General features: G+C 36.7%; 3 protein-coding genes and 1 non-coding gene across 4 annotated transcripts; 2 read left to right on the top strand and 2 right to left on the bottom strand.

The window, feature by feature from the left end:
• Positions 1-2795: 2795 nt before the first annotated feature.
• Positions 2796-7480, bottom strand: LOC137712881 (probable methyltransferase PMT7). The gene is made up of 7 exons (XM_068452061.1): positions 7191-7480; positions 6092-6506; positions 5676-5965; positions 4846-5229; positions 4283-4529; positions 4048-4189; positions 2796-3369 (listed from the first exon to the last, which is right to left on the bottom strand). The coding sequence occupies exons 1-7, from the start codon at positions 7345-7347 to the stop codon at positions 3211-3213; spliced, it is 1794 nt and encodes a 597-aa protein (XP_068308162.1). The 5' UTR covers positions 7348-7480; the 3' UTR covers positions 2796-3210.
• Positions 7481-11080: 3600 nt separating this feature from the next.
• On the top strand, positions 11081-15327 carry LOC137713316 (uncharacterized). The gene is made up of 4 exons (XM_068452598.1): positions 11081-11213; positions 11784-12765; positions 13103-13179; positions 13818-15327. Exon 2 carries the CDS (start codon positions 11840-11842, stop codon positions 12677-12679), a length of 840 nt encoding a protein of 279 aa, XP_068308699.1. The 5' UTR covers positions 11081-11213; positions 11784-11839; the 3' UTR covers positions 12680-12765; positions 13103-13179; positions 13818-15327.
• Positions 15328-15375: 48 nt separating this feature from the next.
• On the bottom strand, positions 15376-17594 carry LOC137713314 (pentatricopeptide repeat-containing protein At1g15510, chloroplastic-like; the record flags this gene model as incomplete). The annotated part of the gene is made up of 1 exon (XM_068452597.1): positions 15376-17594. A coding segment is annotated over one exon (2184 nt), but the record flags the coding sequence as incomplete, so codon positions are not given.
• Positions 17595-17768: 174 nt separating this feature from the next.
• LOC137714049 (small nucleolar RNA U3) lies at positions 17769-17972 on the top strand. Its single transcript, XR_011065389.1, has one exon. It is a non-coding gene; the product is annotated as a small nucleolar RNA U3 (small nucleolar RNA).
• Positions 17973-22411: the final 4439 nt, after the last annotated feature.

The raw sequence follows: 22411 nt of genomic DNA, 5'->3' as shown, positions 1-22411 counted from the left end.
CTCTCTATATTGTTTTGCGGAAGTATCTTATGGTCGTTGTTAAGTAACTTGTTTAGTACAAGCGATATTCTACGTTAATATGATAATTTGAACCGGGGAGCTGTGGTAATCTTCAGTACTTGACTAGTTGATTTAGTCACAATCCAGTCCAGCCCACCCTCAATCCAGTCCGCACAAAGCAAACTTAAAACTTCATTTTTTGAGTATCAACACCAATTTCTAACTTCCAACCACAAGTACTGTCTCAACTCTCTAAATTCTGCCCACCAAGCAACCCGAAAACGAAATCAAACTCGAAAAAAAGTGTAATTTGTGGTGTAATGGAGCCCTAAGTCCAAGTAAGAACTGCAACCAATTACCAGGAAAATAACTACAACCAAAACCACACTGCCAAGGGAACATGAATCATCCAAACCACTCAACCACAAAGGAGCAGTTGTGCATCACATAAGTTGATTTTCAATGCTACACTGACACACAGTTAACAGTAGACTGAAACTTTTGACGGCTGATAGGATAGTCTACACTAGATTCATTTAAGCTACGGGGAGGAGGGAGAGTTTGAACCCGGGATGCATCAGGTTGAAGAGGAAGACCCAATCCACCAAGAGGATCCACCAATTGCAACAGTAAACTAAAACTTCAGTGAGCAGAAAAATTACAGATCAAATTAAGATATATGATAATCATATTTCATCGAGCTATAATAAGGATGTCCCTGCTCTCTCTAGACCATGTTCCATTACTCGAGCAATCCCTATTACTTGCTGGAACTCTTCTGCTAGAAGAGAGGAGAAGACACCTTGCAATTCACCGAATTAAATGGCTCCCATCAGTGCAGGTTTGTTCACTTTCATTCTCTATGCATTACTGCGTGTGTTGTGATGCTAGTAACATGTTGCAACTGATACATCTTACAACCCCAACTTCTTTCATATATATGGGTCAAAATTTTTGTGTTAACATTATAAAATATTGTGTCAAAATTCTGAAGTGATGAAGAGTCTTTAGAGAGTCTCACTTTGAGAGTCTCTCGATAACATTTCTCTTTGTCCATTGTGTCCATGCATATGTAGAGCACAATAATCGAGTTCATAAAATCCTAGCAGAAGAAGCAAAAATTTTAAGCGTATGTCCAGTTTGTGTTTGATAAAAGGCTAAAATTTCTTGCAAACCTTAAACACCAGAAGAAGAAGAGGCAATGCAAGTGCAACAGAAATAAATACTAAACTGATAATTAATTGGGTGGATAAATTGATAATCATAATATATTTGTGGGGGCAAAGAGGACAAAGCGTGGGGTTGACTTGTCATATCACCTTCAAATTATTATTAGTGGCCTACCCCTTCTCCCTCTCTCGACGCATCTAAGAAGAATAAATGGGTTAGCCTTGCAATAATAAAAATATTATTCTTACTATTTATAAAGAGCTACATGTATGGATGGATTATATTTTTATTAGAAAGATAATACAAGTGATGGTATAATTAGATAGTAAATGTAGCATTATTCTTACAATAATTAAGGAAAATGGAGAGTTTTAAACTCAGGACGCAACACTTAGGTAGAAAAAACTCCGCCCCTATTCACCCGGATATGGTACTATATGTAAATGACCTCTTTTTGAAATTCCTAGCAAATTGGGATGTAACTACATTGACGGAGCGAATGTACTTTCTTTAGGCTCTGAATTTAAATCTCTCGTTTCCTAATTCAGGTTAGAGTGAACTAAAACTTCGTAATTAAAAAAACAAATACAAGATAGAAGCATAAATTACAAAAACTAAGAACTAGATAGTTTTGTTTCTTAATTTTAAGAAGGGGAAGGAAAAGCTAAAATACTGCATGTTGTAGGTGTGATTTGTTTTTGGGGGTAATACAATACTAACTAGCCCCACTGAAAAGACAAGAAACAATCTAATTTGGGAGAGATTCTTGGGTAGGGGAATCGAATTGGGGTGAGTGTGAGAAAGATAGCGAGACCATAGTAGGATATGTGTGGGCCTCAAAATCAAGAGAAGTGGGGTATGTGGTGTTTAATGTGTCTTGGGCCGGAGGAATTACATGGTCCGGGTTTTGGACCATAGAATTTCTTCTAATTTAGAGAAGGTAAACAAATGACTCTCTATATTTTTTTTGCAAAAGTGTCTTATGATCGTTGTTAAGTAACTTTTTTAGTACAAGCAATACTCTACGTTAATACGATAATTTGAACCGGGGAGCTGTGGTAATCTTCAGTACTTGACTAGTTGATTTAGTCACAATCCAGTCCAGCCCACCCTCAATTCAGTCCGCACAAAGCAAACTTAAAACTTCATTTTTTGAGTATCAACACCAATTTCTAACTTCCAACCACAAGTACTGTCTCAACTCTCTAAATTCCGCCCACCAAGCAACCCGAAAACGAAATCAAACTCGAAAAAAAAGTGTAATTTGTGGTGTAATGGAGCCCTAAGTCCAAGTAAGAACTGCAACCAATTACCAGGAAAATAACTACAACCAAAACCACACTGCCAAGGGAACATGAATCATCCAACCCACTCAACCACAAAGGAGCAGTTGTGCATCACATAAGTTGATTTTCAATGCTACACTGACGCACAGTTAACAGTAGACTGAAACTTTTGACGGCTGATAGGATAGTCTACACTAGATTCATTTAAGCTACGGGGAGGAGGGAGAGTTTGAACCCGGGATGCATCGGGTTGAAGAGGAAGACCCAATCCACCAAGAGGATCCACCAATTGCAACAGTAAACTAAAACTTCAGTGAGCAGAAAAGTTACAGATCAAATTAAGATATATGAAAATCTAATCATATTTCATCGAGATATTAGTTACCTGTAATCAGAGTTTATACAACACATGCATCTCAAATTTTAGCATCTGGGCTGATTAACTACTCAACGGCAACAAACAAGGCTATGGTTGATAATTAATCAGTCTCGGAACTTTACAAAAACGGAATATGTAGTTGCACTTGTCTCTGGCAACCGCATTCAATTTCATTGCCATCAACATGGCTGTTCTTACTACTGCTCCCTGCACTCCCATCCGCAGCTCTTTTAACCGTAACAATAGCCAAGTGCAGCCGAGGGTGGGTTCCTGAATAACCCACACTTAAGTGTCAATAAGTATCATGGTATCATGGTACAGGCAATCTACATAGTCAGAATAAAACTTGTAATGGCAAAGTTCTGTTGGTGCATTTCAGACGATTGCCCAAAACTTCTTCCTACAAATTAACACAGTTTCAGGTTTCTTCTCTATGTTTTCCAGCATATGCGATTCAACCTCCCATAAAAATTTTGGAGCAAGATCCTGGATCCTTGCTGTAATGGTTTCCGCATCCCTAATGATAATGAATCCCTGCACAATAACTCAGTATAAGTCTGAATAATAAGAAACTTCGAACATAAAGGAGTGGCAAGAAATCTCTTCGTGGTTTGATAGAGAAAAGGAGTTCTACTCAACAACATGAAAATGATCTAAAATGTTGTAGAACAAGACAAAAGCAAAAGTAAATATTTCATGTATAGATATAATGAGCTCCCAATATAGGTAGGATAATGGCACTAGGTCCTTATCTATTTAAAATAGTGCTGGAAGAAATAACTAAAGATATATAAGCGGACATCACATGAAGTTTGTTGTTTGCTGATGACAAAGTTTATTGGACACATCTGATAAAGCACTTGTCAAAAAACAGAAAACATGAAGTAACGCATTAGAATGAAGGGGCATAAGAATTAGTAGAACAAATAACAGTGCAAATTTAACAATGACACCAAACATGATAAACAAGGGCAGGTGTGAATTTATGTCCGACTCCATATGCATGTAACAAGGGAAGGAAGAAGATGACGATGACGATGATAAAAGTTGGAATTGAAACTTAGTATGTGAAATGTAATTATATTACTAGCCATGACTATATAAAAAAAAAAAAATTCCTTTCTTTTTCTCTTTCTTGATATTCTTTAACTTTCTGTTTCTGAAACTCCACACAAAGAAAAATAAGAGATAACATTAAATCGGAATTATTACCTGAGGTCTGATCATCCTGTCCATCTCTAGAAGGATATCCGCCAATACGCAACCTTGTTGCCCCAGGTTCTTATAATGAGAGAAGAGGTGGTTGGCATGTAACAGATCATAGGTACGTGGATAAGTGGAAAATGGTTCGCACCTACATTAAACATGGATTAGATGGCCAATACTAATTCTTTTTTGTGGGGGGGAGCAGAATATTCCGCATTTAGGTAGTAGAAAAAGAACTTACCAATCATGGAAAGCACCAATCAGACCACGATTGTAAATGGCAGACAATGTATTGCTCATGCTTGCAGGAACTATATTCATCACCCATGTAGGCGAGTCATTTAAAGCCACAGCAAATCCACCACAAAATGCATTCATGTCCATGACATTTCGTATTTCTGTCTTATTGACATTCAGCAACCTCCAGTAACGCTGAACTTGATCTTGCCAAAAGGCAGTCTCTAAAGAAAATACCTCTTGAGTAACACCTGTTATAAACATATGACATATTGATGGAATCAGACTGGATAACTTTGTTTTCTAAACATTAAAAATAATAATAATAATAATAATAATAATAATAATAATAATAATAATAATAATAAACCAAAAGTGGTACGCTAGTAATCCGTCTCATGTAACTAACTAAATAGATAAAGGTCATTGAAGTAGTTTAATGTTAATAGGCATCAAATTCAGCCTCACATATGGTACCAAAAAACATCTTTACAACAACAAGGGTTTAGGAGAAAAATGAAAGAGAAACAGAAGGGCTTGTCATATAAATAAAGAAAAGGGACAAACCTATTCTGCTAAGACTCTCTGAGTATACTGAAAGGCGCTCAGGTCTAGAAGCAAGTTTTGGAGAATCTGATTGTGCACCCCTAACTTGTATACAATTCCTCAGCTGTGTATTCCATGATGACTTGGAATCATCCCCAGCATCACATAAATCTACAAGCTTCTGTTCAGAATTGTGCTGGAGGCATGACAGATCATCTTGTTTAATCCAGATCGCAGTCTGAACTTTTCGAGCAATGAGTTTCCAGCACATTGCTGAAGTCAGATTCATTAACTTCTCCCAAATTATAGGATAATATTTATCCTTCTTATAAGCAGGTGGGGCTGAATAGACAAAGTACCCATTAGAACGCAAAAGGCGATTCACTTCTTTTAGCAAAATGCCATCTGCACAAAACAAATTACAACAAAACACACAATAAGCAAACTCCATGAAGATACAAAAACTAAAAATATACTAATAGGATTAACATTGTAAGCTTATAAACCCATTAATGGTCAAAATTGGCCTCACCAAATCTAGCATATTGCTTCTTTGTACCTTTCATCCAATCTAAAAAAAACATTATCTAGTTCAGTGTTTAACCTAATGAATATCCTCTTACTGAAGCCACCTCATATTCATAAGGAGTGGAGACTGAGATGTCAATGGTTTTTGGTGTCCGTGTGAACTCTTGCAAAGTTAATTCAAGATTTTTTTATAAGACCTCGATAATTCGAGATCAAATCAGCAGGCTCCAAAACTCAAATGAACAGATTCTGTAGTAGAGATCTAGCAATACCCATGGACAACTAAAACACCAATATAAACAAAGTTTAGGATAGAAAAATACCATTTTCATGCCAATCAACTCGACACCTAGAACAATGAACCATTTCAAAAGAGCTAGAGGGATATGGCATTTGTTTTGTTGCTATAGCAGAAATCATTGCACCAATGCCTCTCTCTAAAGCAAATTGAATTTGATTCTCATGACCATCCTTTGGAGCAAAGGACATTGTTTGTATATCCAAGGCAAGAAGAAAAGCAGAAAAACTGGCAACCCCACAACCGACATCCAAGACTTGACTAACTCCTGCAGAACGTAGATCACCGGTTCCATTTGTTACCATATCTCCCAATCTGCAAAATCCGGTAAAGTTAATTAAGAGATAATCATATGCCTAATTGTTGTAAATACTAATTCTAGTGTCGAGGAAATGAAGGACATCAAAAGCAACAGAAGGTAAATATAATGATTACAGATACCTTTGAATGTACTCGGGTGCACCGTGCTTAAAATGAGTACCACCACCAGGGAACCACCAGAATTGATCCTTTGGATGCACCCAATTTTGTCCTCCTTTGACTTCAGCAAGATGTGTATGATTCACATTGCTTCGCCACACATAATCCCTGCTGGTTGGCCATCTTATTGGTTTCTTATAATCTTTTGGTGGTGGAACCAAGCAAAACAAGCGCTTTTCAATGGGAGGGCAGTGCCTCTCTAGTTCTTCTCTTCTATTGGTGTCCAAGCTTGGAAGCAAAGTTTTTACATAAGCAACATCATGGCAGGGAATATACTCATTTAAATTCAATGGGCATACATTGATACCCGTCTCTGGGATCAACGGTGGTGTTTTTCTGTAAGTAAGAGCAATTGTATTCGTAAATGTTGAAGTACCTGCAACACCATTTATCACAAGCAGATTAAATTCCAAAAACCAATAGCATACAGAAACAAATATTTTTAGTTTACAACTAGACGCCATCTTTGAAATTACAGTGCTAACAATATTTGAGCTTTCTAGAAATTAAAAGCGATGCCTAGATTCCCCTTCTCTGTTTCTCAGGTATTCCCGATCTACTTTTAAAGATTAAAAATAAAAAGAAAAATGGCAGTACCACTGAGAGTCCCAATCAAATATTTTCACCATAAATTTGGTAAATTGGCTATTAGAATGATCCGAAACCAAACCCCAACTGTTGAACTGATCAAATTTAAACATCGACGACATAGCGAAATTTGACATGCTGTAACATCGTATACATCAAACCAAAACATTTTGTTCACTTCCCATCTAGATCATTAACTTTGAAATCCAAATTAAACATGCTGTAACATTATGTACATCAATTTGCAGAAAACATTAATAGAAAACAAAAAACAAACAGTCTATAAATAGATGGTAAAAAAAATGACACATTTACTAAGAATCGCCACAAATATTTGATTCAAGCTAACCTTTTTATCCCGCAAACAAAAATTTCAAATACAATGCATTCTTAAATCTGACTTGGTCTGCAAAACAAGCTCGTACATATATATATGGAGAGAGAGAGAGAGAGAGAGAGAGAGAGAAAAAACCAGGGGACGGAGGAGAACTGGAGGAGCTTAGCTGAGATGCATAAATGGTAGCATTGTTGGCATATAGAGTTCCAGCATAGAAGCAACCAACCATCAGCAGCAGACCCACCATTATCATCTGCCCCAATTTCCATTCAAACGCCTGCCCACCTCCCATTTCCTCAATTCCCCAACTGGGTCACTCCCAATTTCCCACCAACCAAACAGATCCACTGAGAATTTCAGGATGTGAGAGAAAGAGAAGAGAGAAAGAGAGGACGAAGGTGGAGAGATTTGCTTCTTGTGTACTGTAGAAGTCCAAACAGATTCGTTCCCACAAAAAAAAATTGTCCAAACGGATTGACCTCACGTGGTAAGTCTTCACGACGCACGTGACCCTGGCTAAGAATTAAATGGAGAAATTTCTAAATTGATAGATTTTTGTATTTTTAACGATGAATTAGGATACTTTTATACTTACAAATCCAGATAGTTGAGAATTATAACTAATAACTCTCACTTAACCAATTGGCAACAAGATTAAATTTTTTTTCCCTTAATTAATCTACAACTGAAAATGTCTTAACAAATATTTGAACTTGTTAACTACCTTGATTATAATTAGTAACTTTTTACTTAAACACATTAACAAATCTTTCAACTATTACTCTACTGAAAAATCGCACTTTGCTAACTTTTTTGTCTCACTTTCATGCCTAAATTTTGATTTTTATGTCACTTTGATACATCCATTAACACGTCTGTTAAGTCATACGTTAACTGATGACGTAACATATCTTTGAACCATCAAACTTGCATGTGAAGTAAAATATTAAATAATAATTAACTAATAAAATTTAAAAATAAAAAATAAATTCCACCTTTTCCTCTCATCTTCCCCCCCCCCCCCCCCCCCAAAAAAAAAAAAAAACCCTAATTCCTTCTTGAGAAATTAGCTAAAGGACTTCAAACTTTAGTTGCTAAAATGGAAAGATAGACGCTTTATCTGGATATTCCTTAATGTCTCGGCTACTCAGGGAATGTGCGAATCAAATGAATAAGCATTTGCCTCTCTATTTTTTATTGACAAAAATAAATTCGTCTTTTAATTCCAATTGATTCAAGTATGGGAGAAAGAACTAATGTCATGTCCCGGTATATAGATTGAAATACCATAAATGATGTTTTTCATAGAAATAGGAATACACAAGTGACATGGGTGAAAGGATGGAAATGTTTAAAGTACCTTGTATAAATATGGTAGGGTGAATTACCAATTTAGTCATTGAATTATTACCTAAGTGAAAGTTAGGTTCCTAAACTATTTTTTCATAAAATCAACCATTGAATTTTTGCATATGATACACATTGGAGGGTAGATTGGTAATTTTTCATAAAGAAATTGCGTATGGAGTTAATTTTAGAGGGTAAATTAGACATTAGATTCATAACCTGTATGAATGTTAAGGGTTTAGAGGTGAGAAAATGACGGTGTTACACTCTAAAGTATGTTAAGTGCCTTAAGTTGACAAAAAATTGGAAAAATTAGTTGTGAATATAATAGTAGGGATGAAATTAACAATTATAATTGAATTTAAGGACTTGACTTTTTTTACTAAAAGAAATAATTCAGGAACCTAATTTTTACTGAGGTGATAGTTCAAGAACTAAATTGGCACTTCAACCAATATAGTATAGAGAAGTGTAGATATTGTTGGTACGATGTCTATAGTATCGAGATAGTGTAGATATTGGTGATACGATGTCCATATTGACATTCATTTATAGATATAATATCGTAGATATTTTGAGTATATCGTCTATATGTTCAAAATAACATTTCGGGCATATATATATTAGTACAATGATATATTTTACATTAAGAGAATGGGGAGTTTGGTTAAGCCACACAATGGGTAATTTGGTATCGAATTCGACACCTATGAGTCCAATTAGATATTTTTATCGGTGTATCCGATCAACAAAAAAAAGTAGGAATTTCAAACAAAAAACACGCTTGCTCACTCATAAATTAAAGATTTTTTTACAATTTCACTGACTAATAGTAACAGGATATTAGAGATTTTCGATAGAAAGACAATCAACAAGAAGGAATCATTGATGCACCTTTAGTTTAGTAGCCACTTTAGTGCTCTGGTGGCTCAGCACAAAGGTGCTTATGAGACGCTACAGGGTCTTTCAATGCATTGTCATCAAAGACCCTCGCTTCCCATAAAGTAGTTCTTTACTTACCGTTCATGTGCCACAACTGTACCCCATTTACTCAATGAAAACGCGGAAAGGGTAGTTTACTTGCTCTTATGCAGCTGAGCAAGAAAGTCGATGAAATTGAAACAAAGCATAGAGTACAAAGATGTATTTACATTAAGGGGAGGGCATATATATTTCCTAAACTATCTACTTAAGTCATATTTTGTACACCACATCGGTCACCACCAAAAATATTAGCCTTTAAAAATAGGAAAAACTGTCCAAATTAACAGAAGGAGAAATTATGTTCACATTCCTCTTTTTTTCAACTCTATTGATTGAAACCTTATTCCTTTTCAATTTTTCATCAAGGTCCCTCGGTTTTAATAAACGTCATTAATTATTTCAATAATAAAATATTTTACATGTCAAGATAATTAAATTTTATTTCCAAATATATTCATTTAGTGTTAGAAACGTTACATTTAATATATATATATGGCTTAATTTTGTATCATATATTTACTTTGTACCCATTTTAATTTGCAACCCTTTTTTTTTTTATAAATTGTACCAATTTTCTTTTCAATTTTAGTTTGTATACATATATTAATTTCTTTTTGTGTGTACATATTTTTCAAACTTTTATTTGTACTCATTTTTTTTAACCTTTTATTTGCACAAATAATGTAACATTCCACATCGTCCAGGGGAGTGGATCCTGTAAACCTTATATGTATATTCCTATTTCTACCTAGCACGAGGCCTTTTGGAAGCTCACTGGTTTCAGCTTCCATTGTAACTCCGAAATTAAGCAAGTTCACGCAAGAGCAATCCTAGGATGGGTGACCTACTGGGAAGTTCTCGTGTGAGTTCCCAGAAACAAAACCATGAGGGCGTGGTCGTGGTTCTGGTTGGGACCCAGAGCGGACAATATCGTGCTATGGTGGAGTCGTGCCCGGAATGTAGTGGGAGGCCAGGGCGGGATGTGATAAATAATTTACTAATAATGTACCCATTTGTCTTTAAAAATGTATCAGTTTGTTATATATATAAATGTACCCTTTTTTTTTTTTTTTTTTTGGTAAGTACCCTATTTTATGTAAAATGTACCCGTTTTCTAATGTAAGACCTATTTATTTTTTTTAATCTAAAATGTACCAATTGTTCTTTTATATAAAATGTATCCATTTTTTTTAAACAAAATGTACCCATTTTTTATATAAAACGTACCACCTTTTTTGTATAAAAGGTACCAACTTTTTGTATGTAAAATGTAGTGTATAACAATTTCTAATTTCTTGTATGTAAAATGTCAATAATTTAAGTAATGGCAAATCATGGGTTTTATTTAAATATAATTTATCTTAATGACAAATCATATCGTTAGAATAAACTATACTTTTTTATATAAGCATAATTTATTTTTTAATATTTTTAATCCCACAAATCTTTAATTTTATTTAAAATCTCATTAATATAAGTAATTACAAATATCAAATTTTAATTTTAACTTATAATAACTTACATAAAAATGCATTATTGCATTAATTTTAGAGCTTTCAATTAAAAACTGAATACTAACAAAATTTCAGTTAAAGATAATTGATAAATATGGATCGTATCCAAAGTCACCCGACGTCCAATTTTAAAAATTAAAAAAAAATTAAAAAATAAAACCCAGCGTTGCAGACAAAACCCCCAGCTTAAACCCTAACACTTGCCCATCCGGACACAGTTAACAAATTCCAAAATCTCTCCGGCCTCAACCGTCTAATGCTGCCGCAGGATCTTCTTCAACCTCTCACCAATGTCCTTCCCCTTCCCCTCTTGGTACGTCTCTGAATCTCTCTCCCCGTCTCTTCTGCAACTGGTGGCTCCACTTTTTGTTTTTTGGCATGCTCGGTGATTGATTTTGATTCCTTTTAATTCTATGGTGTTAGTTTTCTGGGTCACTGAAATATTAGGGTTTGAATTTGAAAGAATTAGATTACGAATCGCCAGTTAGGGCTACACTTTAGGATTCTGGGGGCTGTTCTTGTGGATATTTCCTGCAGAAATTCTAGTTTCTCTGAAATTCACAGCCACTGTCGCCGTTACAAGGAAGATACGCGCCTCAACCCCCCACCCCCTTTTATCTATGTTGAGAATTATCAGCGATTTTGTGGATATTCGTGTTCGTGTATGCATAAGTTTACATTTCTTATACTGACACACTGGTTCGTTGTGTAGCAATTGGTATGTCTTTGGTCTTACTTGTATTTGTTTTCCATGAGCTGTGATATTTGCTTCTTGCTTGCCCTTTTTGTTAACCTGTCAATACACAAGAATTGCAAGTATGAAGTATCACATTCGTAGGTTTTATTGGGATTGCCGGAAAATAAAAATGTTTTCTTGTTACAGATTCTACTAGTCGGAGAAGCTACAGCAACTAGTTCTTTTCAGTTCTGGCTCCTATTATGCTTGCCAACCGCAGACAAGTTCTCAACCCTTCTCGTTGCTCTATGAGATTTGCTTCTTCTGAAGGTTGTTCTGTTCTTAATTCAAGTGGTCTTCAGCACTGGTTCAAAAATTGGCAAGGACTCAGAAAAAATAAACTGACAGCAAGCACTTTTGCTGCGGCGGTTGGTTTTTTTCATCACAGAAGACGCCAGCTTTGGCTAGAGAAGATTGGAGCCCTTGAACCATTTTCGGGTAATTTGGCTACCTGTTGGAGCAATATCAAAGAAGAGGAAGCACTTGAAAGATACAAGCTGATAACAGGAAATTCTGTTTTGTTTCCTGAATTTCAAGTTTATGGTAATAGGAATGTTGGAGAGGATTGGCTGGGAGCTTCACCGGATGGGGTGATTGATAGGCTGGTATACGGATTGCCTTCACGAGGAGTACTGGAGATTAAGTGTCCATTTTTTGATGGAAATATGAAGAAGGCTACCCCTTGGTCACGAATTCCTCGATACTGTGTTCCACAGGCTCAGGGTTTAATGGAAATACTTGACAGGGATTGGATGGATTTCTATGTTTGGACTCCTAAAGGGAGCAGCCTATTCAGGGTATATCGGGATGCAGAATACTGGGATGTTCTGAAAATAGTTCTCTCGGATTTTTGGTGGAATCATGTCCAGCCAGCGAGGGAGATCTTGAGCAAGTCTCAGATTAGAGATCCCCTCGTTGAATTAAAATGGCTCAAGCCAGCACCCAGGCATGAACTGTGTAGTTATATAGTTTATGAAAGCAAACGCGTTGTTGATAACTCCAAGTTATTGATGCGTGAAATCAATGGCAAACTGGTAAACTGATTCATCTATAACCACAGTATAGGCACTTCAGCTTATTGATTCGTGAAATCAATGGCACGTCAAGAGCTGGAATGTGACTTTGATGAGTTGAGTAAATGATTTTGTGTCCGTTGTTTTCTTTTGTATTAATTGCGTTCAAATTTCTTCTTCATCATATTTGTCCTTCCCAAGACTCTATTTACTTTGTAATTACATTGCTGTAGAGTATTGTTGTTGATGGGGTTTGCTCAAATCATATTGGTTTCGTAGTTTTACTTGTAGGAAAATTTAATTAGATAGATCTAAGTAGTACATAAGTCTCAGCCGGGGATTGGTCGAACAATGCATTTTTCTATTAAAGTTTAAGTCTTCATGAAAGTCTCGTTTAAATTTACCATGTGATCCTGAACTAGGTCTCTTGGTATTTTTTATTTGTTCTTGCAGAAGATTGCACTGGAGTTGGATTTTACATTATCTCAAAGGCAAGTAGAAGGCTGTAAAGACAGTCTCAATTATTTCAGGTACAGTATCTTTATTTTACTAATTTAAAGAAATGAATGATGCTATTGATCGACTCAGAAATACATAAAGCCTTACATAATTTTGCTCATCTGTTCTTTTGGATTGAAAGTAGTGGTTGGGAGTGCTCTCTACTTTAATTTAGTATCCAAGGATCTTCTGCGTATGAACGGATCGCAGAAATATGACAGATAGCTAGCTAGTAGGTTATGCAGAGGTATTTGCTAGAAATCCCTTATTGAATTTGAAGGGGTTGAAATGTGTCCTAAAAGTCCGCAAGTAATGTACGAATGAATAAGGTAATTTGCAAAATAATCTGTGATTTGTTTAAGCTAGTCAATCTGTGATTTGTTGCTTCCTTGGCTGATCAGATTCAAGAAACTTAAATTTATAGTTACTCGTTTTTGAGAGGTGAATCTATAAATTATCGTTAGTTTTTTCATCATATTCGAGCTCTCGTTTTTCCTCACTATGTTCGAATGGCATTGTGCGGGCTGGGCATCTTCTGCTTCGGGTCTTTTGAGTTGGTGATTGTTATCAAATTGTTATTTGAATTAAATTCTGTTGGAATTATATGTTGATACTTCTTTCAGTCTTGGTTGTCCTGATATCTGAATGCAATGATTAAATTGTTTTGCAGATACTACCAGGTCTAGGTGTTCGAACAACGAAGCGGATAACGAACAATCCTTCATACAGATGACTTGCTTAGACAAAAGGGAAGTGTTATTGGCACTTCAAAAATCTCATTTTACACTCTTCATAAATGTATTTTTCTTTTCAAATGTAGAAAGTTTGGAGTGTAGAATGAGATTTTTGGAGTGCTAATAACAATTCCCAGACGAAATTATTGAACCATTTGTAAGTACAGATTTATGTGGCAAGCTTAGCGTTTGATTGCTGGTTTCCTGTATGTCGTCTATACAACTGGTTATGCCAAGTACAAGAGACGCATGTGAATGTTTTTGGTTTACACGAGTATGTGTTACACATGATGATTACCATCTCTTCGATACACTTGGTCTATTTTATAGTCTTAATTTCTACGTTGACGGTATTCAAATGAGTAATGATTTCCGCACTCCTTTTCCTCTTCTCCTTTGATTGGCATAACCCAACCTCTTCTCCTTTGATTGGCATAACCCAACGCCAATGGAGATAACAAAAAGAGCGAGTATGGAAATCACTCCCCCATTCAAATTTCTACTAAGCGTTTTATTTGGGAACGTAAATGAGACCGCAAGTAAGGAAATGTATGTGCCAAGGGATACCTGCATCTTCATTCCTACCACCCTACTTCGATAAGTCGTCCACGCCGCCACATCATCACCTCCATCACCACCATCGTCCCCACTTCCCTATGTTTACTAAACTTCCACCACCACCACCACCTCGTGTTTCCGAGACATGAACACGTCAGTTTACCAGCCGGAGATTCATATTTATGACTTGGCTTAAATTTGTACGTGACATTTTTTATGTTCTCGGAGGAATGCTATTACGATATGTCGACCTGTATTAGGTGTTTAGTTCAAGCACCTTGCTCTAACTCTGAGATGGTTTTGAGTTAGGCATGAAAGGAGACGAGCTTGCCTGAGAGATCGAGGACGATGGCTGTGATCCATCTCTTGCAGTTTCAGATGCTCAACTTGAGCATGATTTTCGAGCGATTTCATATTTCTGTCTCAACGACGATGCTCATCATGCCAGCAGCCTCCAGTAATGGCGAACTTGATCCGCCAACGGACAGCCTCCGAAGCAAACTGCTCTTGAGTATCACCTGCTACTAACGTGCTTATGACGGGCAGAAAGGAACTTCAAATACTTCATGAATCGCGGCTTATTACAAATCCCTGTTTCACATCAGATGGAATTCGCCGTTCTTTACCAACTAAATAGAAAAGGCTGTATCACATTGAGAACCTGTAGCCGCTTATTTTCCTACTTAAGCATCCAAACTTATTGAATCGCAACCCACTTGATGGCGTGAGATCGATCTCCAAAAGCCAGAAACAAACCCAAAAGGCCTTCCCCTTCTTGTGCCTCGCCATCTTAGAACTCACTTGGCACTTATCTTCTCAACTTCTGACTAACCACTTGGATTTTGCTACCGTGCTGCTATTGCTGCAAAGCAAAGTCCTGATAGTATCACAAACCATTGTCCCTTCGAGTAGGCAGCTATATCCGTCAATTAGCATGTCAACTTAGCTGATCAGCAACTTCAAATCAATCCCTATTGCATCCTGCATAGACATTCCAATACTTCATAAATTTCCTCCACTTGATGGTGTGATCTATCTCCCGAAACAAACCCATAAATTCTTCCTTCAGCCTCAATGCAGCTCCACCCTGGCATCTTCTTTAGATCCATCTCGCTCATAACTCTCCTCGTCTCTTCTACTTCATCCCACTGTCCAACACTAGCTTGTGTGTTACTCAACAGAGTATGGTACCCAGCGTTATCAGGTTCTAGTTCCAAGAGCCTCTGAGCAGCATACTCCCCAACATCTCTGAGACTGTAAATTCTACATCCTGAAAGAAGAGCACCCCAAATCCTACTATCCGGAAAAGTCATCATTTTCATAATGACAGCTAAGGCCTCTTTAAGCTTCCCAGATCGACCCAAGAGATCGACAATGCTAGTGTAATGGTCTAAATCAGGTTCGATACCAAACTTCCATTTCATGGAACAAAAAGCATCACAACCTTCAGTCACAAGACCGGAATGGCTACAAGCAGATAACAAGCTTATGAAGGTGACACTATTTGGTCTTATTCCTTCTCTAATCATCAGGTCAAAAAGTTTCAAGGCTTCAAAACCAAGTCCGTGGCTCCCATAGCCCTCAATCATTGATGTCCAAGTCACTATATCTTTGACCAACATTCTATCAAAACACACTCTAGCTGCAGATAGGCTACCACATCTTATGTACATGTTTATTATGGAGGTTTCGAGAGGAGTATAGCTTTCATCGCCTTCATACAATGATTTCCTTATGATATAGCCATGAATTTGTTTTCCCAACTTCAAAGCACCTAGGTTTGCAAATGCATCAACGAGGCTTCTTAGTATCTCAGCCCCTGGTTCCGGACCCGAAGCTTGCATTTCGCGTAACAGTCCAACAGCTTCATTAAACCAACCATTTTGAATGAAGCCAAACATCATTGCACCCCACGTAATGGTGTTCCTGTGAGGGATTTCTCTGAACAGCCTATCTGAGATTCCTAATTCTCCACACTTGGCATAGAGGTCTAACAAAGATGTCTGCAAAACGTGATCACAAAGCCCACGTTTTGTCGCCAAACAATGCAAGCTTTCACCTTGGGAAAGAATCCCATGTTTGGCCAATGCTGATATAACCAAAGTTAATGTCTCAACGCCCGGCGCCACTTTGCCCTGCATATCATTGAACAACTCTCTTACTTTCGCAACATCCCCTCTCGAAGAAAAAATCGAAATGCAGATATTCCAGGAGACGACATCCCTTCTATCAAGTTCGCTGAAAAAGCCTTCAACTTCGTTGATTGTACCTAATTTAGCATACATTCTCAAGATTGAGTTCTGCACAGATGCATCATACAGCAAACCATTCTTAATCACATAACCATGAAATTGACTTCCACATATTGCACTTTCAGTGCCACAACATCCTTGCAACATGATCAACATAGTAACGGAATTCGGTTCCAACTCCAACCTCATTTCATTGAACAAGCTCAACCCACAGGCAACATTCCCCCCCGAAACATACCCGGAAATCATCGATGTCCAAGAAACCAAATCTCTTTGACACATTTCATCAAACAACATACGAGCATGATCAATTGCTCCGCATTTCACATAAAAATCAATCATTGTATTACCAAAATACACATCCATTCCAAAACCCATTTGAATTGCCACACAGTGAACCATTCCTGCATACCCAACTTCACCCCCAAGCAACATAACCACCCTGTTTACAATCGGGAACGTAAAGCAATCATGCGAAACACCCAACTCACGCATCTTCTTGTACAGCAACAGAGCCGAATCAACAAGACCGCATTCGACATGGGACTTCATCATTAAATTCCACAGCATGGTATTTGGTTCTCGAATCGAACCGAAAACCGAAACGGCGCTGTCGAGGTCATCGAAACGAGCGTACAGAGTGAATAACTTTGAAAAATGGGAAGAGGGCTGGATCCCAGTTGAGACCAGGATACGAGCGTGGACCTGTTTCAGGGTCTGGAGGTTCTGGCATGAATGCAGCAGCACCGAGCTTGACGAAGAAGAAAAAGAAGAAGGAGAGGGGGCGATGTGGTGGTAGTGGGATTTCAAGTGATGGGTTCGAAGTAGCAGAGCAAGCTTGGAGTGGAGAGATGAGAACTCGAAACGTTGAAAATCATGGAAACGGGAAGAAATCTTGAAAGATTAAGATGAAGACTTGAAATCTGGAAAAGCTAAAGAGACTGTATTCTCAGTTTTGTGCACATAGAAGGTTCAAATCAGTGAGCGAATGAATAAAACCGAGTGCCACAGAGTCCCATATCGACCAGTCGCTAGGAAATGATGCAGTTTATATAGCTTGACTTGTCCACCTGCATTAAGACCTTACATGAACAGGATCTATTTTTAAGGATTGTACCTCTCTATCCTTGATCTCTAAGAAAACAAGAACCCTAACCTGGTGGATGAATCATGACCGTCTGATCAGAGCATGATTAACAGCTGATGGTTCTTTGGTTCCATCAAGCGGTAGAGGATCGTTCTCAGTCGGTTCCACTGGCTAGGGTGGTCGCACTACAGGTTGACCTTTTGTATTTTTTTTTAATTTAATTTCTTATTAGCTGGATTGAAAATTGTATGACTAAGTCTTGTATGGCACATGTCTAAGAACCAAGAAATGATATATACACTATTTGAGGTATTTGTATATAAACTCATCAATCCTGGTGATAAAAGTGTGTATGCTCGTTATTCACAAATCGTTTATGCGCAGTTTATTTGAGAAGTGGATGATTGACCAACTCAAGCCATTTATGAATAATCATATATCAGTACTAGACTTGGACCCGTAAAGAAATTCTTGACATTCATAAAACATCATTTTGATTATTATATCACCATAGGATTGACATAAGATCCTTCGTGGAAAAATGTTTGTTCAAGGTGCAAGAAATTTCATGGCTACTCATGGTTGAAATATGTTCTCAATAGAGTGATGAAAATGTACTTGCATCTACTTTATATGAAATCGAAAGAAGCCACCTACTTGTGAAAACATAGGTGCTCCTTAAGAAAAAAAAAACTATTTTGGAGGTGTTTTGCATTAACTAGAGAGATTTTATGTGAGTCTGCCCTAATCTATGCAAAAGAAGTTCCTAAATTGGGGGGACCCAAATTTGTTCATGATTACTTGCAATTGTGCAAAATGATGAGTCTTAAGATGTAGCCTTAGAGGTAGTTGTGATATATGTCATACTTTTAGACATAAGAGACTTAGAGCCGTAAAGAAGTTCTTGACATTCATAAACTCCTATGATACTTGCAAGAATGACAAGATTATTGTAGTATAAACGGTTATCGCAAGGTTGTTCTTCATCGGGATTATTAAATAAATTGAAGCAAACCAAATTCCAATTAATTATTGTAACGCAAAAATTGAGATGATTGATTTTTATGACCTAATTTAATAAAAGTAAACTAACATGCAATATTAAGGTGAAGAAAAAAGAAACAGTTTTGTGGAAATCAAATTAAGAACGCACTAGGATCCGCCGTCACCTTAACAATCCTATATAGTTCTTTCAATTACTTATGACTTATACATGCATATTTGAAGGTTAGGTTTTCCTAATATATGCCTACTTGGACCCCCAACATAGAGCGTATATCAAACATGCAATCCATCTGTGGTATTCAGATCAAATTTAAACATGCATGACTCATTAAGTTATGTGAAACCTTTTGAAAAACCATGCAACCCTCAAGATGTGGTATTCATCCTAAGTGAACTTGCACATATTAATCACAAAAAAGCCTTCGTCAAATTCAGGGACCGACCTCCGACCAAAATTGCATCGAATTACTTTTCTAAACATCCTAATGGTGATCAAGCATCAAGACAATTAGATAGTTAAAACCAGTGATCAATAATTCGAAAACCTACATGCATATAATCATAAGCAAATTGAAGAGAAACTACATATTCTTACTAAGACTCGTGGCCTCACCCTAGCAAAAAGAGAATTAGTTACGCATATTCATAATAGAAATCACAAAGTTCTTTATTGAATTAACAAAAAAACGAAAACACCTTGAATGGAAAAAGTCTGAAAATTTCTACACTTGATCAATTTCCTCTCTTCAAGGATGCACGGAGAAGAAGTTGATGCTAGGAATAGGGCGGCCAAGCTTATTTAACCTAGAAATTAAATCCTCTTAATAAAAGGTTTTCCAATCGAACTAGGAAACTAAATAACTAAAATAAAATAGGAAACATAATCCAAAATTAAATGGTAAAACTCGCCTAAAATCTGAACAGCCACATTTTGGACCCCTAAGCTACTCCAAAACTGGCCCAATATAGCTGGATTTAAGGTTTGGAATACTCTAAACACTTCTCCAGAATGCCACAAACCCAACAGAGGTCATCTTGGGCTCCAAAAACGCAATTTAAGCCCAGAAACGTCATTTTTCAGCACTACGCACTGCTCCTTTATTCCGTTGCCAGAAAATAACCGCTTAGTAGAAAAAACCCAAATTTTGACACGAACACGCCAAGAGGCACACGAATGTCCTCCACTTTAAATCACTCCCAAATTCATCCGTTTGATCATGTTTTGTTCAGAGGAAGTCAGATGTCCTATATTAGAAATATAAATCAAAGTATCGAAATTCTACCAAAATAATTACCAAAACATATTAAGAATAGGGTAAAATATATAATATGAAACTGACTCATCAAAAAGCTCGCTACATGGGTGCTCCTTAAGCTCACTACATGGGTGATGAAAATATGTTCTCAATAGAGTGATGAAAATGTACTTGCATCTACTTTATATGAAATCGAAAGAAGCCACCTCCTTGTGAAAACATAGGTGCTCCTTAAGAAAAAAACTATTTTGGAGGTGTTTTGCATTAACTAGAGAGATTTTATGTGAGTCTGCCCTAATCTATGCAAAAGAAATCCCTAAATTGGGGAGGGGGGGACCCAAATCTGTTCATGATTACTTGCAATTGTGCAAAATAATGAGTCTTAGTATGTAGCCCTGGTAGTTGTGATATATGTCATACTTTTAGACATAAGAGCTACAAAAGACTCATTATATTAACATTTTTATAGAACGTTATGATGCACATTTATACGAGTATCACCAAGATACAGTTGGTTTCACTTCCATGATATGATTCGCCTTGACACTCAAGTAGCAAGCGTGATGAGAAATATGTGTTTGAAACGCCTTGGCACTCACATACAAAACGTACACTAGATATACATATATCATATATGTCTCCTTAGAAGTGTCTAAGATGAGACCTAACAAAGGTCAAACCTGGAGATTTTTTCATTAAAGTTCATGTTAAAGCTTATCAAGCTGGATGTGAATAACTAGGTAGGCATCATGAGAGAGACTAGGTTCGATGCTCAAATTAGGCACTTGTTTAGCACTTAGACTAAGATCCATATGGTGTATGTCACGTGGCCATGTGACACGTTCATTAAAATGAGAATACACTATATCATACATTCCATACTGTATGTGCTAACTGCAGCTGATAGTTGGATGACAAATTTGTCCCTCTTCAAGTCAGTGTGTGAGCCCCTAGATCTATATGATCCTACCCTTATACCTTTTAGAGTTTAGACTAAAGCCTATGTTAGAAGAAGAGATTTAATGATCGATACTTTAGCATGTTTATCTAAGACGGTCAAGTTAGCTACTATCTCCAGAGGCATGTCTAGGCAAGCAGTAAAACCATATTAGATTGACATGAGAGCAAGTTTGAAGACTACACTATGTCATGACTTTAAATTTGGAGATTTGTGAAGTGGATATACACATTTGGAAATATTTTTCTTATCACCCTTAAATGACGGTGATGCTCACAACCTTATTTATCACAGTTAGATGATTTAAGTTACGAAATTTGTATAGTATATACACACAAACCTAAAAAAAATTAAACTCACTCAATAGTAATAAGTAAGGTGGTAAATATTACCACCACTTTAGGGTGAGGAAAAATGCACCCCACTCGTTTAATTCTAGAGCTCGATAGCTTCAATACTATCAACCCTTCTTGTTTAGATTGGAAATAAATATTTGGGCCTATCGCATGGCCCAACCTATTTATTTCATGTACAAAGATTTGGGCCTTTAATAATGAAGAAGAATGAATAGTGCAAGGCTCAAAGGCTTTGTTTTATTCAGCACGTGATAGATACATAACATCTAATTTGAACTTCTTAACTGATAAGTGAGAGGTCTTAAGTATGATTCTTGTTAAAGGCGAATTTAAACCTCATTATTGCTAGCTCATTGTGAGACTTAGCCCACTTCCTCACTCTCTTAGTGAGATGATACCGTTTGTTCAAAAAGAGAAAAAAAAAAACTCATATTTGAATGCCTTTCTCCTTTCCTCATCAAAATTTTCATGGTTATAAAAATGGAAAAACTATATATACCATATAAAAATTAACCTTGTGAAGATGTTCACAGAATCAAATGACTAAGAAAGGACAGATGGTAAAATGGAAATTAATTTTGAGAATAAAAATCCTCTAACATAGGGCCATAATATGAAAAATAAATAAAATCGTCTCTTAGAGCAATTTCACCCGCGCCTTTATGCAAAGACAAGTACGATAAAATTGCCCAACAACCATACTTATGCTCTTTTTTTTTTTTTTTGTTGCGCGTGGCTCATGCAATGCACACATAATCTGGGCTAGTTAAACCCAGCTCGTAAGTTGTCATGGGGCTTGTGGCTGAAAAATAGTAGCAACCCATTTGGTAAGCCACGGTGCCCGTTATTCCTGCTATTTGACCTTCATCGATTAAGCGACTGAACGGTTTTTATTTTTTTACATAAATACCCAACTATCATTTTAATTCTTGTACAAAAATCTAACACCTTCGTTAATTATTAAATATCTTAATTATACTTTAAAAAAATATATATAATATTAACCTCAATAGTAAATGCAAAACGATTGAAGCTGTACAAAAACAATTACCTTTCAG

Source organism: Pyrus communis, chromosome 13 (assembly GCF_963583255.1).
Source record: "Pyrus communis chromosome 13, drPyrComm1.1, whole genome shotgun sequence".
NCBI classification, from domain to species: Eukaryota; Viridiplantae; Streptophyta; class Magnoliopsida; order Rosales; family Rosaceae; genus Pyrus; species Pyrus communis.
The sequence above is the reverse complement of the archived record's forward strand: the minus strand, read 5'-3'. Positions and strand labels throughout refer to the sequence as shown.